Raw genomic sequence first — 17,481 nt, 5'->3', positions numbered from 1 at the left:
CCATACACGTGTTTCTAGAGCAGCTTGCAGAAGCCAGCCAGGGTGGACCAAAAGGACCTTGTCCTCCAATATCAGGAATCTGTGCTCTGATGCTGCTTAAGATGGCAGAGATGCAGCCAAAGAGGCAGGTGGCCATTGTTGCCACATCTCCCCCCTTGTTGCAAACCCCTCCCCCACCAAGTGGATTTCAAGGGCGAGTGCCCCGTTTATCCCCCTTTGTTTTTCTCTTTTCCCCCTTTTGGAAGACAGACATTAAAGACTAGGACATTCAAAAACAACTGCATAGACACAAAAAGACAGAAAATGATGGCACATGCCCAGGAAAGGCTCAGAAAAGACATAAGAAAGCATTAAGTTTATACCTCAGGCTGAGCCTCAGCAGAGAGAGAGCCTACCACAATCAAAAAATAAAATAAAATAAACAAAAGCAATGACAGAAACCCAACGAACCCTGGTTTTGACTTCTGGAGTTACCACATTATTATATTCAAATGTACTGTGTTCAACAAAAAAATAACAAGGCATAAAAACCAACAGAAAGGTATGGTCCTTTCAAAGGAAAAATATAAATCAACAGAAACTATCCCTGAAAAAGATCTGATGGCAGTTATACTAGGCAAAGATTTTAAAAGAAAAATATTAAAGATGTTCAAAGACATAAAGATGTGGAGAGAGTCAAGAAAACAATGTATGAACAAAGCAGAAGTGTGAATGAAGAAATAGAAAACCCAAACAGAAACCAAAAGAAATTCAAGAGCTGAAAAGTACGATGAGCAAAATGAAAAATTCACTAAAGGGATTCAAGGCAGTTTTGAGCAGACAGAAGAAAGAATTAGTGAACCTGAAGGTAGGACAATGGAAATTACTGAGGCTGAGAAAGAGAAAGAAAAGAGACTGCAGAAAGTTCAAAGGGCCTAAGGGATCTGAAGGACAGAAAAAAGCGAACCAGTATACACACTGTGGAAATCCAAGAAGAAGAAGAGAGAGATAAAGGGGCAGAGAGACTATTTGAAGAAATAATGGCTGAAATCCCCCAAAGTTAATGAAAGACATGAATGTAAGTATTCAAGCTCAGTCAAATCCATGTAAGAACTGAAAGAGACCCACACCAAGACACATTATAATCAAACTTTCCAAAGACAAGGACAAAGAGAGAATCTTAAATAGCAAGAAAGAAGTGAATCGTCACATACAAGCGATCCTCAATAAAATGATTAGCAGATTTCTCATCAGAAACTATCGAGGCCAGAAGGCAGTGCACTGGTATAGACAAAGTGCTAAAAGAAAAAGAACTGTCCACAAAGAATCCTATATCCAGCAAAACTGTCCTTCAAAAGTGAGGGAGAAATCAAGACATTCCCAGATAAACAAAAGCTGAGGAACACTGTAAATCAACTATACTCCAATAACAAGTTTTTTAAAAATGCATGCTTAGCCAAATTGGGGAGCGGGGGAGAAGCTGAGGGGAGCTGGTGACCACTGGACCTTCCGGGCAAGAAGTGCTGCTCAAGGGAGTCCTGAAGACTGAAATAAAAGGACACTAGACAGTCTTCAAAACCACATGGAGAATTAAAGATCTCAATGCAGATGAATAATTATAAAAGTAAATATTATTGTAACAATGGTTTGTAACTGTACTCTTTCTTCTCTACATGATTTAAGAGACTAATATATTTAGAGAAAAAAAGCTTATTATTCTAAAAGCTAGTATTATTGTAACTTTGGTTTGTAACTCCAAACCTTATTTCTACATAATTTAAGACACTCATGCATTTAAAAGAATTATTAGTTGATATTTTTAGGACACAATATATAAAGATATAATTTTGTGACAGTGACAACTGAAAGAGCTGAGGAAAGAGCTGTAAAGGAGCAGAGTTTTAATATGTTATTGAACTTAACTTGGTGTAAACTCAAATTAGAGTGTTATAACTTCAGGGTGTTAAATGTAATCCCCATGGTAACCAAAAAGAAAACAGCTACAGAGTATACTCAAAAGAAATGAGAAACAAATTTAAACATTTCACTATAAAAAAAAATCAATGAAACAAAATACAAGACAGTAATGCAGGAAATGAGAGACAATAAAACTATAGGCCATATAGAAAACAAATAGTACAATGACAGAAATAAATTGCTCCTTATCACTAATTACTTCAAATATAAATGGATTAAACTCACCAATCACAAGACAGATATTGGCAGAATGGATAAAAACAAATGATCCAACTATATGCTATCTACAAGAGACTCACTTTAGATCCAAAGACACAAAGAAGTTGAAAGTTAAAGTATGGGAAAAGATATTCCCTGCAAATAGTGAGCAAAAGAGAGCAGGGGTAGCTATACTAATGTCAGAAAAAACAGATGTTAAATCAAAAAGGATCACAAGAGACATTATGTATTAATTAAATGTTCAATAAGGTAAAAGATATGATAATTATACACCATTATGCTCCTAATAAAAGACAATATATGAAGCAACAATTGATAGAACTGAAGGGAGAAATAGTTGAAGACTTTTATATCCCACACACAGTTATGGGCAGAACAACCAGACTGAAGTAAGGAAATAGAGAACTTAACACAATAAGCCAATTAGATCTAACAGACATATATAGAACACTCCACACAACAACAGCATACACATTGTTCTCAAGTGCATATGGGGTATTTTCTAAGATACACCTTATGTTAGGCCACAAATTAAGTCTCAATAGATTTTAAAAAATAGATATCATACAAAGTATCTATATCTACTCCAACCATGACAAGATATAGTTAGAAATTAATAACAGAAGATTCACAAAATTGTGGAAATCAAACAACATTCTTTTTAAAAAACAATGAATTAGGGAGGGGGAAGGGTAAGCTGGGACGAAGTGAGAGAGTGGCATGGACTTATATATACTACCAAATGTAAAATAGATAGCTAGTGGGAAACAGCCACATAGCACAAGGAGATCAGCTCAGTGCTTTGTGACCACCTAGAGGGGTGGGATAGGGAGGGTGGGAGGGAGATGCAAGATGGAGGAGATATGGGGATATATGTATATGTATAGCTGATTCACTTTGTTATACAGCAGAAACTAACACACCATTGTAAAGCAATTATACTTCAATAAAGATGTTAAAAAAAAACCAATGAATTAAAATGAAAAGGGAAATTAGAAAATACTTAGAGACAAGTGACAAGGAAAATATAATTTATAAAAACCCACGGGATACAGCATAAGTGGTGCTAAGGGGGAAATTTCTAGCTTATATAGTTATATAATTTATAACAATTTATAATTGTTTAAATTCCAAAACAGGAAAGATCTCAAATCAACAACCTAACTTTAGAACTTAAGGAACTAGAAAAAGAAGAACAAATTAAACCCAAAGTTAGCAGAGGAAGGTAAAAATAAAGAACAGAGTAGAGATAAACAAAATAAAGAACAGGAAAAATTAATAAATATGAAAGTTACTTCTTCAAAAAGATCAACAAATTTGAAAAACCTTTGGCTAGATGGACTAAGAAAAAAAGGAAGACTCAAATTACTAAAATCAGAAATGAAAGTAGGGATGTTACTATGATTCTAAAAAAATAAAAAGGATTATAAGAGAGTATTATGAACAACCATACGCTAACAAACAGGATAACCTAGGTGACATGGACAAATTCCTAAAAAACACAAAATCTACCAAGACTAATCATGGAGAAATAAAAAAACTAAACAGACCTATACCTTGTAGAGATTAAATCAATACTCAAAAATCTCCTGACAAAGAAAATCCCTAGATCTGATGACTTCACTGGTGAAATCTACCAAAAATTTAAAGAATTAATATTAATCTTTCTCAAATTATTCCAAAAAATTGAAGAGGAAGGACATTTCCTAATTCACTCTGTGAGGCCAGCACAACCCTCATATCAAAGCCAGACTAAGAGACTACTAGAAAAGTAAACTACAGACCAATATCTTCTATGAACAATGATGCAAAAATCCTGTACAAAATACCAAAAAAACAAATTCAGCAGCATATTAAAAGGATTAAACTCTGTGACCAAGTGAGATTTATTCCTGAAATGCAACAACGGTTCAACGTATATATCAATCAACAAAATACATCACATTAACAGAATGAAGAGAAAAACTCCACACGATCATCTCAATTGATGCAGAAAACACATTTGCCAAAATTCAACACCCTTTTATGATAAAAAACATTCAACACACTAGGAATAGAAGGGAACTAACTACCTCCACATAATAAAAGCCATATATGAAAAACCCACTGGGTACACGATACCAAATGGTGAAATACTAAAACCTTTTCCTCTAAGATCAGAATGTCTGCTTTCACCACAACTATTCAACATACTATATAATACTGGAAGTTCTAGCCACAGCAGTTGTACAGAAAAGAGAAATAAGAGGCACAATTTGGAAAGGAAGATGTAAAATTATCTCTGTTTGCAGATGTTATGATCGTAGAAAATCCTAAAGAGTTCACAAAAAAATGGTTGGATTAATAAATGAATTCAGCAAAGTAGCAGAATACAAATTCATCATGCAAAAATCACTTGCGTTTCTATATATGAACTATCTGAAAAAGAAATTACAAAAACAATTCCACTTATAATAGCATCAAAAACAATAAAATATTTAGGAATTAATTTAACCAAGGAAGTGAAAGATTTGTACAATGAAAACTACAAAATATTTCCAAAAGAAAGTAAAAAAGACATAAATAAATGGAAACGCATCCCATGTTCATGGATGAGAAGACTGAATATTGTTAATATGTCAGTATTACCCGAAGTGATTTACAGATTCAATGCAATCCCTTATCAAAATCCCAACGACGTTTTTTTCAGGAATAGAAAAATCCATTCTAAGATTCATATGGAATATCAAGGGAACTGAAATATTCAAAACAATCTCGAAAAAGAAAAACTAAACTGGAGGGCTCATACTTCCTGATTTGAAAACGTAATACAAAGTTACAGTAATCAAAACAGTATAGTGCTGCCTAAAGACAGACATATAGACCAATGGAATAAAGTGGAGAGCCCAGGAAAAAACCCTTGCATATAAGGTTAAATGTTTTGACAAGGGTGCCAAGACCACCCAATGGGGAAAGGACAATCTTTTCAACAAATGATGCTGACAAAACTGGATATCCATATGCAAAGGATGAAGTTACCCTTCCCTAACAATATATACAAAAATAACTCAAAAGGGATCAAAGATCTAAATGCAAGACTTACAATAATAAAACACTTAGAAGAAAACATAGGACAAAAGCTTCATGATATTAGGTTTTGCAATGATTTTTTGGATAAGACAGCAAAGTCACAAGTAACAAAGGAGAAAATAAACAAACTGGACTTCATGAAGATCAACGAATTTTGTGCTTCAAAGGCACTATCAACAGAGTAAAAGGCAACTCACAGAATGGAAGAAAATACGTACAAATCAAGTCCCTGAGAAGGAATTAATATCCAGAATATATGGAGAACTCCTAAAACTCAACAAAAAACCCAAACAACCCAATTTGAAAATGGGCAAAGGACTTGAATAGACATTTCTCCAAAGAAGGTATACAGGGCTTCCCTGGTGGCGCAGTGGTTGAGAGTCCGCCTGCTGATGCAGGGGACACGGGTTCGTGCCCCAGTCCGGGAAGATCCCACATGCCGCGGAGCAGCTGGGCCCGTGAGCCATGGCTGCTGAGCCTGCGCGTCCGGAGCCTGTGCTCTGCAGCGGGAGAGGCCACAGCAGTGAGAGGCCCGCGTACCACAAAAAAAAAAAAAAAAAAAAAAAGAAGGTATACAAATGGCCATAAAGAACATGAAAAGATGCTCAACATTGCTAATCACTAGTAAAGTGCAAATCAAAACCAAAATGAGGTAACTTCTCAAACCCAGTAACATGGCTACTATCAGAAAACAACAAGTTCTGGTGAGGATGTGGAGAAACTGGACCCACTGTTCACTGCTGGTGAGAATGTAAAACAGTATAACCGCTGTGGAACTGCTTTTGGCAGTTCCACAAAAATTGAAAATAGAATTATCATATGATCCAGAAATTCCACTTCTGGGTATATACTTGAAAGAACTAAAAGGAGGGTCTCAAAGATATATCTGTATTCCCACATTCACAGCAGCATTATTCACAGTAGCTAAAACACAGAAGCAACCCTACCTGTCCACACAGGTGGGGTGCTATTCCTCAAGAAACAATTCACTTTAGGATTATAAACTGGTGTTTCTTTTAACTGTGCCTTAGTTATATCATCTGTAAATAGGAGAGTTCTTCAATTCATTCAGATGTGTACTTGGTATCTGAATATACACCAAGTCCTGTATTAGAAACTGGAGCTATGAGAAGAAGTAAGACAGCCATTCACCTAAGTAGTTTCTGGTTTCATGTGAGAGCTAAACGAGCACAGAACAATGACAAAATAGAACCCCAAGGGCAAATATAAAGGCAGGCAGAAGTGCAACAATATCAAAGAAAAGGGAATACAAGGAAGCCTTCCAAATGATGGTACTTAAACTGGGTCTTGAAATGCAGGAGCTCCGCAGACAGCCCTTGATTAAAGGGGTTTGTCTACTCCATACTCTGAAGCCAGCACACGGCCATTCTCTGTTTCTGCAGACACACACACACTTTTGCCTTCATTTCAAAGTCCCTTAGGAGTTACAGTTTGTCAAGTAAAATATGTTACACTTGCTGCATTTAGAAGTTTTAGCTTAAAAATATCTATTGATAATTATATGGCTGCATCAATATAGAAAATACTAAGGAAATATATATCTTAAGCGGGGAAAAAAATGAGGCTTATATTATTCCAGTATGTACGTACATGGGAAACAATTTGAAGGGGAAGAGTCAAAAGAATAATATGACTATTTATATTAGGATGGTAAGGCTATAAAATTTTTAAATACCTTTAACCTTTTTATTTTTATATAGTTTTATACTAATGGTGATAATATATTTATAAATTTCCAAATATATCAGGAACCAAATCAAGCTCTCACCCAGTGGCTCCCACACCATCATTACAGTCTTCACAACACAGGAGCTTATCCAAGTCCTTGGCTGCAGCACCAGCACCCTTCCCTGTTTCTTCCACAGAAAACTGTCCGGCAGGGAACCACCCTGTGCTTACAACCGGGGTAGCCGTTCAAGGTAAAGAGATAAAAGCTGCCTAACTCAGAAATAGATAATCCAGGAATACTGAGTTTTCCTTTTGACTTTAATGGTTTTATAGAACAAAGTATCAACTCTAAAAAGAGAGAAGTAGATGGCTATACCAAAACGCCATAATAATGAAGAGAATGTAGAATGAAACACACATGTGTGTATATAAGGAAATGGACGTGCACATACAGATATCCATCCAACCAGTTAATAAAAATCAAGAAATGATGTGGATATCATAATGTATTAACTATTATCCAAAATCAAAACTGAAATAGCTGAATTACTTCATTTTACTGACTCATAATATTTTAAGGGAAAAGGATCTTATCAAGAATAAATATGCTGGGACTTCCCTGGTGGCACAGTGGTTAAGAATCCGCCTGCCAATGCAGGGGACATGGGTTTGGTTCCCTGTCCGGGAAGATCCCACATGCCGCGAAGCAACTAAGTCCGTGCGCCACAGCTACTGAGCCTGCGCTCTAGAGCCCGCGAGGCACAACTACTGAGCCCGCGTGCCACAACTACTGAAGCCCACGCGCCTAGAGCTCACGCTCTGAAACAGGAGAAGCCGCCACACTGCAACGAAGAGCAGTCCCCGCTCACTGCAACTAGAGAAAGCCCGCGCACAGCAACAGAGACCCAACGCAGCCAAAAATAAATAAATAAATTTTTTAAAAAAAGAGTAAATATGCTAAAAGTAGAAAAACTGTACTGAATGTACCCCAAAGAAATATTTGCTATAGGAAAATTTAAGAACTTGAAATATTCTCTAGTTCTTCACTTTTTAGTTCAGAACTTGTTTGAATTGATTATTGATTTAATTACTTTTTCAAAATAAAGGTTTGCTACTTTTAACTTACATAGTGAATACATTTGTGTTTAACAAAAGACTTAACTTACCCTGGTAAATGTGCCTTCAAAACTATGAATATCCAGTTGTGGCTTCTGAGCATAAACATAAGCATTGATAGAAAAAAGGTCCTGGAAAACAGAATATCTGAATTAATTCCATAATAATTAAACAAAATGACTTGGAAATTTTCCAATTACCAATTAATACTTTTCATATCTTATTTACCAAAAGTGACGGTTTTCTTATGTTTTGTTGCCAACGCTACGGATGAGGATGGAAGAGAACTCAAAGGAACAGTTTTTAAGGCCAACGGAGGTGTGCGGACTCTCCCAACTCCAATGGACAACTGCTGCCCCCTGGCAGGTTGTGTCAGAAGCAGCCGGCGACGCTTATAAGACACAGGGCACCGAGGCAGCCCCGCGGCCCGCAAGCCTGCCCCCCCTCCCGAGACTCACACCTAACGCTGCGGTCTGATTACTAAGAGAGCTGTCCCAGCAAGGGGGTGACCTGTCCTGGGCCACGCCCAAGATTAACGCTCAGGATGGAAGGGGTGGGAGCTATGGAGAGCCATCTGAAAAAGTCTGAGGATTCAGCGTTCTTCTTGACCAAATCCTGAACATGGTGTGTCTTCCTGGTTAAGTTATAGGAAAATATTTTCCTGCAAAAAATACTTTGTTTCTTGCCTAAAACCCTTCCAGCTGAAAGGCCTGGGGAGGAAGGGATGTCTGAAGAGACAGAGTTAGGATTGCCGCCTGGTGCACGAGGATCCTGTGATGACAGAAGGAACAAAGCCCTGACCCTGGGGAGGAGCAGAGAGAGGACAAGATCAGCTGAGCCTCCCACAAGCGTCCGCAGGCTCCCCTCCCGCTGAGGAAACCTGCACTGCCCTGACCGCTTCTGCCAGAGGCCGGCGCCTGAAACCCAAAGGGGCCGCTGGGCACACCTGACAGCTCGGGCTCCTCGGTGACGGTGCACGGGCACTGCTTCAGCCCTCCCAAAGGGCTCACCATACCAAGAGTGCGGGCTGGTCTCACCCGGCCGCGCCGGGTCTAAGGATAACAATGCTGCGTATACTTTTGCTGCAAACACGCCCCGGCCAAGCGAGTGGGCTGTGCAGGAAGTTTCACACAGCAGGCCTGAGAAAGCCCTGCCTGCAAGGCCGGCCCTTGGCTGCGGTCTGGGAATGTGGATCCCAGGAGAGCTGCCACCCTTCCCAGATAAGAGAGTGCCTAAACCAGTTATTCAAGCAACACGGCTCATGAGGAACACCCACTTTCCTTCTTGCGGGGGGCGGGGGATATGGGGGGGTGCATCTGGCGTGTGGTACGTCCCAGGCAGAGGGTGCCTCCAGGCCCAGCCCCCAGTAAAGGCCCTGTGAGTCTCTAATGAGCTTCCCTGGTAGAAACTACTTCCCACGTGTTCCCACATGATGGTGGGGACCTCAGCGTGTCCTGTGTGAGTCCCCTGGGAGGGGAGTCTGGAAGCTCTTGCCTGCTTTCCTGCGATGTTGCCCTGTGCCTGTTCTCTGTGCTGACTGCTCTGAGCCCTTTCACTGTAACCACTCACGGCCACGAGGAGGACAAGACGCTGAGCCCTGGGAGCCCTCCGAGAGAATCATCAAAACTGGGGGCGTCTGGAGGATCCCCCGTCACAGACAGTTTGCCATTTTTATAGGTTTCGTTTGTTTCCTGTTTTGTTTTGGTTTTGCCTCATGGCTGCTAACACTTAGAAAACACAGCCTTCCGGACATGAAGAACAAAGGTCAGACCACAGCCGCTGATGTGCGAGAGGAACAGGCGGCCTCAGGGGGCCGCAGTGCTGTGCGCGCTCTGATGCTCAGCCCAAGCCACTGTGCAGGCAGGTTTCAGGCAGTCCGGCTCGGCCAGAAGAAAGGAACAAAGACCTCCGCCGCTCCTCACTGAAGGGAAGATGGAGCTGGCAGTCTGACTTCACTCAGTTACCACCAGTCAAAACAAAACCAAACAAAACCCCCAATGCTCTTCAGAAGAACATCATAGAATCCAGAGTCTCTACAATGCATCAGTAATGCTGAAGATCCAATCAAAATGTCCAGACACAGGAGGAAATGAGAACACAGGATCCACATTCAAGTAGAGTCCAATCAAAGAAGACTAATTCTGAGATGACTAGACATCAGAATTAAGAGATGAGAATTTCAAAGCAGTTACTAGAACATCTCAAATTTTTAAAGGAAAACATTCTCCTAATAAACAATAAACAAACAGGAAACCACAGCAGAGAAAAAGAAAACACGTATACAAAAAAAGAACCAACTGGAAATTCTATAATTGAAAAAAATACATCTGAAATAAATGCATTAGATGGCTTAACAGCAGACTGGAGAACAGTCTGTGAACTTGAAGACAGGCCAAGAGATGATGAATCTGAAGAACACAGAGGAGACAGATCTTGAAGGTGAGTATGGCCGCAGTGTCCGAGAGAACAGCAGGAGTCTGTTTGCAGTTGGGTTCCTGGAAGCAGCACACAGAGAGAACGAGGAAGAAAAGGTATTTGAAGAAACAATGACTGAAAATATGCCAAACTGGCTGACAGCCATAAATGTGCAGCTTCAGGAGGCCCAGCGAACCCTCGACAGATGAGGAAAAGTTTAAACAATCAAAGTCACAGCATAGTAGGAGACCAAAGATAGAGATCTCAAAAATACCTGGAGAAAAATGACACATTACATGCAGGCAAAAACTAGCAAAACAACACTGATTTCTCATCACAAATAAGGAAAGCAGAACACAATGGAACAAAACATTTAAAGTGCTGTGGGGAGGAAAAACTGGTCAACCCGGAATTCAATATTCAGCAAAAATATACTTCACAAAAACAGGCCAGGTGAAACTAAGGTATTTTCGGATAAATGAAAATGCGAATCACTGCTAGCAGACATGCACTACGAGAAATGCTAACAGAAGTTCTTTAGGCTGAAGGGAAATGATATCCAGTAGAAACTCAGATCTTTAGGAAGGAATGGTAAGGAACAAACACGGTTAATATCAAAAGAAAAACAAAAATCCTGTCTCTTCACTTTACTTCTTTAAGATACAGATAAAACAGAACAGTTTATGATACACGTAGATACACTGCATATACAAAAAGTACATAAATGCATACAAATATATATGCACACAAAAAATGCGCAACGTGCCTCAGCGTCAAAAGTGAGCGGGGTAAATGCATCTATTCAATTACAAGGTTCTTAATTTAATGTGAAGTGATACAACGTGAAGCTTTCACAATACACTTTTGGTTAACTGCATATTGCCATCTCTAGCAAGTAGTAAAAACATGCAAAGAGGTAGAATAGCTGAAAAGCCAATGAACAAAGCAAGTCAGCTTTCTAAATATATTCAAGTAACCTAAACCTGAGGAAGCGCCACCTGAGGCACTAGAGTTGGCTGAAGGCCTGAGGGCTAAGAAAAAGGGGTCGGCAGAGGGAGAGGCTAGGAGAAGGCAGGGCAGGGAGTAACCGGCAGGTGGAGGTCTCGAGAAAGCAGGGGGAGGCAAAGGCGGCGGAAGACTTCCCTTCAGACAGGAGAGGGGACACGGCTTCGCTGCACCAGCAGGTGGGGGGTGAGGTGCCGGGAGGGTGGGAAATGGAGGGGATTTCCATTTGATTTAATGCTTTTTCTCTGCAAGGCAAGATCATCTGATGAGAGAAAGGCGGGTGGAGCAGAAATTACAGGAGAGTGGAAAAGTGGGAAAGCACTGCTATCGAAAAGAGGAACCCCAGCTGACCACACACACACAAAGGATGACAGGCTGGCAGTGACAGGGGTCTCCCTATCTTGTCTGTGGTGATGGTTTCACAGGTGTAGCGAAGTGCACAGTTTAATTCTGGGCAATTTTTTTTTTGTATGCCAATTTTACCTCGGGACAGTTAACAACACGCAGAGGAGGAGGACAGGTGGTGCTGAGGACCAAGCTAGACCCGGAAGTCCCACTCTGCTTCCCCTGTTGAGCCACGTTCCTGTCCTGATACTCGACGGACCTCTGCCATCACGTGTCTTTCCAAGAGGTCTTACTCTGCTCTTGATCTTTTCTCACAGCTCCTGTCTGGACTTAATGTCCTCCCAGATTTCTTACAGTGACCTCGAGACCCGTCTTCATTCCCTCTGCTCCTGCCGCTCCACATTCACAGAGGCTCAGGGCGCGGCTGACACGGGTCTTGCCTTCCCGGCCGCCCACCGGCTCTCAGGAGGGGCAGCTGGCTGTGGGCTCTTCCCCAGGAGAGCTCCTCTGCCAGGGGAGCCCTGCCTGATGGGCTGTCTGGAAAGCTCCATCCCTTCAAGAAAACATTCTTCAACAGAGAACAGGCAACGCTCTACAACTAACATGGCTCCTCTCCTTCCGAGAAGACATACGGACGGTTTGGCACTTACATTTCATTTATTTCCTACTCCAACGTAGCTGAGGGACATACAAATTTTCATGTTGCTTCAAGCTCCTTGGAGAACAAGTGACTCTAATAAAAATGGTAATCGTAGCAACAGTTCTACATGGAGCAGCCTGCTCTGAGGGCAGTAAACCCTCCAGGAGAACCAACGGAGAAGCGTTAGCGTACACCACCCAGTAAGAAGCGTAGGAAGTACTCAAAGAAACTCGATGGAAAACAAAATGAAGGAATGATGACAGAGACCACTCTCCACCATTCTTCCCGTCGCCGTTTTAAGACGGAACTTGCGACCTTGCGTGGGCGCGTGGCTCCCCCTCAGCACGGTCACAGCCAGCCCTCCCCACACCGCTCACCTGGAGGGAGGAGGGTGACGAGGCCGCTGCCCCATCTCCGTGCCCTCCGCTCCCGCTGGCCAGGCTGCAGGGGAGCAGACACTGGGATGCAGCTGAAGGTCACTGACTGCGGACGACAGAGCTGCGCACTCAGCTGGGACCACCCACCTCTGGGCTGTTAGGTGAGGGAGAAGAAACGTCTCTCTGGATCTGGGATGTATCACTCCAGATCTCAGAGCAGAAAGGGACTTAACACATGGAATGCAGTGCTTCCAAAGCCTTAGGAAGGTTTGAGCTCATGACTGAACCTCCAAACATCACTCTCAGAATGATCCTCTACCGAAAACACCACGGCCACTATTGAGTTCCAGACGCAGCAGGGAGCCATGACTCTAGGCTGCAAGGGAGGCCACTGCCTACACAGCAACTACCACACAGACCCCTGGGGCTGAGGACAGCACCTGCCAGCTGAGAATGCCAGTGGGGCAGAGGGACAGCTCACTCCCATCCTGCCGTGAGAGTTCTCTGAGAGCTCGTTAAACTTGGGGAAGCTCATTCACATGCCTTCAAGTGGGCCTGCAAAATACGTGCAGGTTAGTTTTTAAGGTTCTGAAGAACAGAGACGCTGCACTGGATGAAGGGTGAACACACCAGCTCACCACAGTGGGTCTGCTACTGCACTTAGATTATATGTTAACTAATAAAAATTTATGTTCAAGTTAATTAAGCCAGGCTAGTTTACACAAGAAGAAATGCATTGCGTAATAATTTTAGACTTGTGAAAAGACAGCCAACCGACTCCTGGCACAAGGCAAGCTGGAGGATCACTCGTCATTTAAGTCCTATACTGTCACAGTCATTTTCAAAAAATGAAGTTCTCCTATAACAGACTGCCTTTTGATACATGGAAATAAAGAACCGCCTAGCAACAACCCCCGTATTTCCACATGCACATGAACATTTAGAGGAATGCATTTCATCTAGTACATTAGACATCAAATGACTGAATAATGGCACAATAATGAGAATGTCATTCGAAGCTTTTCATGATAATTTAAAAATCATTCTGAAGTTTTCAATAATGTAGGAAAGCCTCTGCTATTAGGTCAAGGGCAACATTTGTTCGCATTACTTAAAGGTCATTAAAATACATCCTTAATCATAACATGTGGTTCATTACCAATAAAATTGCCTTTCGTTCAATAAAACTAATTAAATATAAATGGTATTGTTTACTCCTATATGGATCTTTTGAAATACATCAGCGAGTCATGATTTATTGAAAATTACTGTGCCCTCACTGTCGTTAATAAATTTGCCTGATCACAAGAGCAGAAACACATTCCCACACGTCTCCATGTCCGCGACAGCAAGAAGCTGGACCTGCCGTCACAGGTTTGGATCGGCAGCACCGCTCCAACTAAATTTCAATTCTCTGATCACATTAGGTGCTCTGGACACAACAGAATTCGAGAGCTTATTCTTGGTGGCGTCCTCAATTCTTTAAAAAGAGCTCTAAGGATTGTAGGTTTAATCATTCTTGGTGTCACTGTGGACACAATGCTCCACTGATGATGCGACAAACAGCAAATGTCACCAAACACTCCCCAGGTCCATCACATTAGAGACAGAAAAGTCAAAATGAGTGACAGTTATGGACAGCGTAAGCTATTTGATGAAAAACCAAATTGCCTTGCCTATGTCCATAATGAAATTAGAGCTTTCTTTCCTATGAAAAAAAGTCTATACCTAATATGTCAAATTATATGAAGCTACAAATTTAAATTGATGGATGGGGCTTCCCTGGTGGCACAGTGGTTAAGAATCCACCTGCCAATGCAGGGGACACAGGTTCGAGCCCTGGTCCAGGAAGATCCCACATGCCGCAGAGCAACTAAGCCCGTGTGCCACAACTACTGAGTCTGCGCTCTAGAGCCCTCAAGCCACAACTACTGAGCCCGCGTGCCACAACTACTGAAGCCTGCACGCCTAGAGCCTGTGCTCTGCAACAAGAGAAGCCACCGCAATGAGAAGACCACGCACCACGACAAAGAGTAGCCCCCGCGTGCCGCAACTAGAGAAAGCCCACGTGCAGCAACGAAGACCCAAGGCAGCCAAAAATAAATAAATAAATTTTATAAATAAATAAATAAATTGATGGATGAATCATAAATTCAGCTAAATTTCCTGTTTTCTAAAATATATTGCCTTTTGGTTTTATGCTAATATCAAAACTTAAAACATTTTCATTTTCCAGTTACTTCACCCAAATGCTTAACACACTCTTTATCAAAGTGTATCAACCATAAAATTTTAAAAGTAGCACTGTATGAATTGCATACTCTGACTTTCTAAATATTTTGCAATTTATACATATCTGTCGCTAATAAAAATGAGGAAAACATCCTTATAATATTGAATATAATAAAATGTACCTCCTGTGATCACAGCAAAGGGAATATTCAAAAATATAGACAACATCATAGTGGAATTTTAAATAGTTTCTTAAGATATCGTTTACAAGCAATAAATTATGCATGCTTAAAGTGTACAATTTTCTGCATTGGAATACAAGCACGCACCAACGACACCACCACGACCAAGGGGTGGACATTTCTAGCAGTCCTCTGCATGGCCCTTCCCGACACTAGCCTCTGTCACAGCTGACCCACTCTCCTGGAATCCAGGTAATGCCATCACATACCACATACTCGTTGTTTGGCTTTTCTTTCAGAAAAATTCTAATACAGTATCTTAACAATGCACTTCTTTTCTAACACTCTCAGTGAATTAAATCTGCTACAAAGGATTATTCTGTGCAACTGCTTCCCAGTGTGCCCTGGAGCACCTGTGACTGCTGGAAGTGAGGTGCAGAGGGACAGACTCCGAGGTGCGGCCTCCAAGCCTGATGGCAAACAGAAACCCTCCGGTCACTTGGGGTTCGTGACCTTTCCTCCCCCTTCAATCCTGGAGAGACCACTTGAGGACGCGCACTAGAAAAACGAGAAAGCACAAAGAGGAGGAAAAAGGCAAGCGCGCGAGAGCAGCGGGAGCCCAGCAATGGGCTCAAAGCACGTTAGAAAGTCAACAGGCTCCACGACTGTCTCAGGATGAAAACTAACCATTTTAACAAGTAGCGTGAGAACTGCAAGCTGGGTGTCTTCAGGGACAAGGCGACAGCACAGATTCATCTCACCACGCGAAAGAAGGAAGAGCACACAGAAAACACTGGGAGTCTGAGTGAGGCTGGAGAGAGCAGAGAGGAGGAGCCTGGGCAGAGAAAACTGCGGCCCAGCTGCAGGCTCTATTAACAAGGGCTTAGTCGACCTCACTCATAAATCTATCGTTCAGCCACACAGATTTCATGATGTGATTGAACTCTCTTCTCTATGGGTCCATGTGCGGGGAATATTTTAATAATTACAAGACAGTAAGTGCTAATGGCCAGCCTCTCACTTTTAGACTACCCGCTGACAAACACTGACAGTGGTTAAGATGATAAATGAACACTGGTGGGAGAACAGCCTTCTGGCACAACACAAAATCCACAAACAAAAAGGAAAACGTATAAATATTTACCTAAACAAAAGTTAATTTTAATATTTACCTAAACAAAGTTATATGGCAAAAGGTATTTTAAAGCGAAAAGTCAGGAAACAGGCTGGGGGAATAGGTTTGCGACACGTACTCACTCGGCAAAGGTTTGGAGAACCCTGCACACTCATACACTGAGGGCGAGAGTTTAAAACTGGAACCTCCCAGGGCAATTTTAAAATTGTGCTAAAACAGTGAGCTATTCAGCAAACAGTACTGCTACGACCAGCCAGCAGGTTGTTTTACGTTTGATTTCCTACTCAGAGCTCGACTCCAAACAAATGCTAGCTGGACTGGAGAGTTCATGTGTAAAGGAGGAGTGATTTTAAAGTAACCATTTAAAACATAGTCATGGAGTGGAAATGGTCTAAGCATAAAACCAAAAGCAGTAACTATTTATTTTTTAAAAAATATTTTTATTGAAATATACTTGACATATAACATTGTATAAATTTAAGGTGTACAAGTCAGTTTGATGCATTTACGTATTGTAATATGATCATCACCATAGTAATAATTAGCACTTCTATCACATTACATAAGTAACTATTTTAAAGACTATTGTAAAATTACTGTTAGGTCACCTTATATAAGGATGCTAAACTTTTATACGGACAACAGAAACTATAAATGAAAATATTTAGAAGAGATTAAAACAAATGAATGAAATATGATTAGCAAACTATATATAAAGACCTCTTTAAAAACATATAACAGGGGCTTCCCTGGTGGCGCAGTGGTTGAGAGTCCGCCTGCCGATGCAGGGGACATGGGTTTGAGCCCCGGTCCGGGAACATCCCACATGCCGCGGAGCGGCTGGGCCCATGAGCCATGGCCACCCCAACAAAGTTTAAGGACAACTCTTGGAAAGATCAAGTTTATCCACAAGTTACTGAACTAAGAAAATCAAGATCAACAGGTTTTGAAGGAAGAAAAAAATATAGTATTTACAATATCCAGCATCCAACTAAAAATTACCAGCTGTGCAAGCAGGAAAGTGTGACCTGTAACAAGGAGAACATTTTTTTAAGAAGAAACATGCCCAAAATAACAGAGACAATGGCATTAACAGACGAA

The 17,481-nt window shown here is 41.3% G+C and overlaps 1 protein-coding gene across 6 annotated transcripts in view; it reads right to left on the bottom strand.

Annotated features, from left to right (window-relative positions):
- Positions 1–17,481, bottom strand: part of ATP9B (ATPase phospholipid transporting 9B (putative)) — a 217,057-nt gene that overhangs the window by 122,540 nt on the left and 77,036 nt on the right. For all 6 annotated transcript variants that reach the window (XM_030868226.2, XM_060311086.2, XM_030868225.2 and 3 more), the window contains one exon: positions 8,100–8,180. In XM_030868226.2, coding sequence (XP_030724086.1) covers positions 8,100–8,180 — 81 coding nt within the window. The remainder of the gene's footprint in view (positions 1–8,099; positions 8,181–17,481) is intronic.

The sequence above is a fragment of the Globicephala melas genome, chromosome 13, assembly GCF_963455315.2.
Source record: "Globicephala melas chromosome 13, mGloMel1.2, whole genome shotgun sequence".
Lineage (NCBI taxonomy): Eukaryota > Metazoa > Chordata > Mammalia > Artiodactyla > Delphinidae > Globicephala > Globicephala melas.
This window is presented reverse-complemented; position numbering and strand designations above follow the sequence as displayed.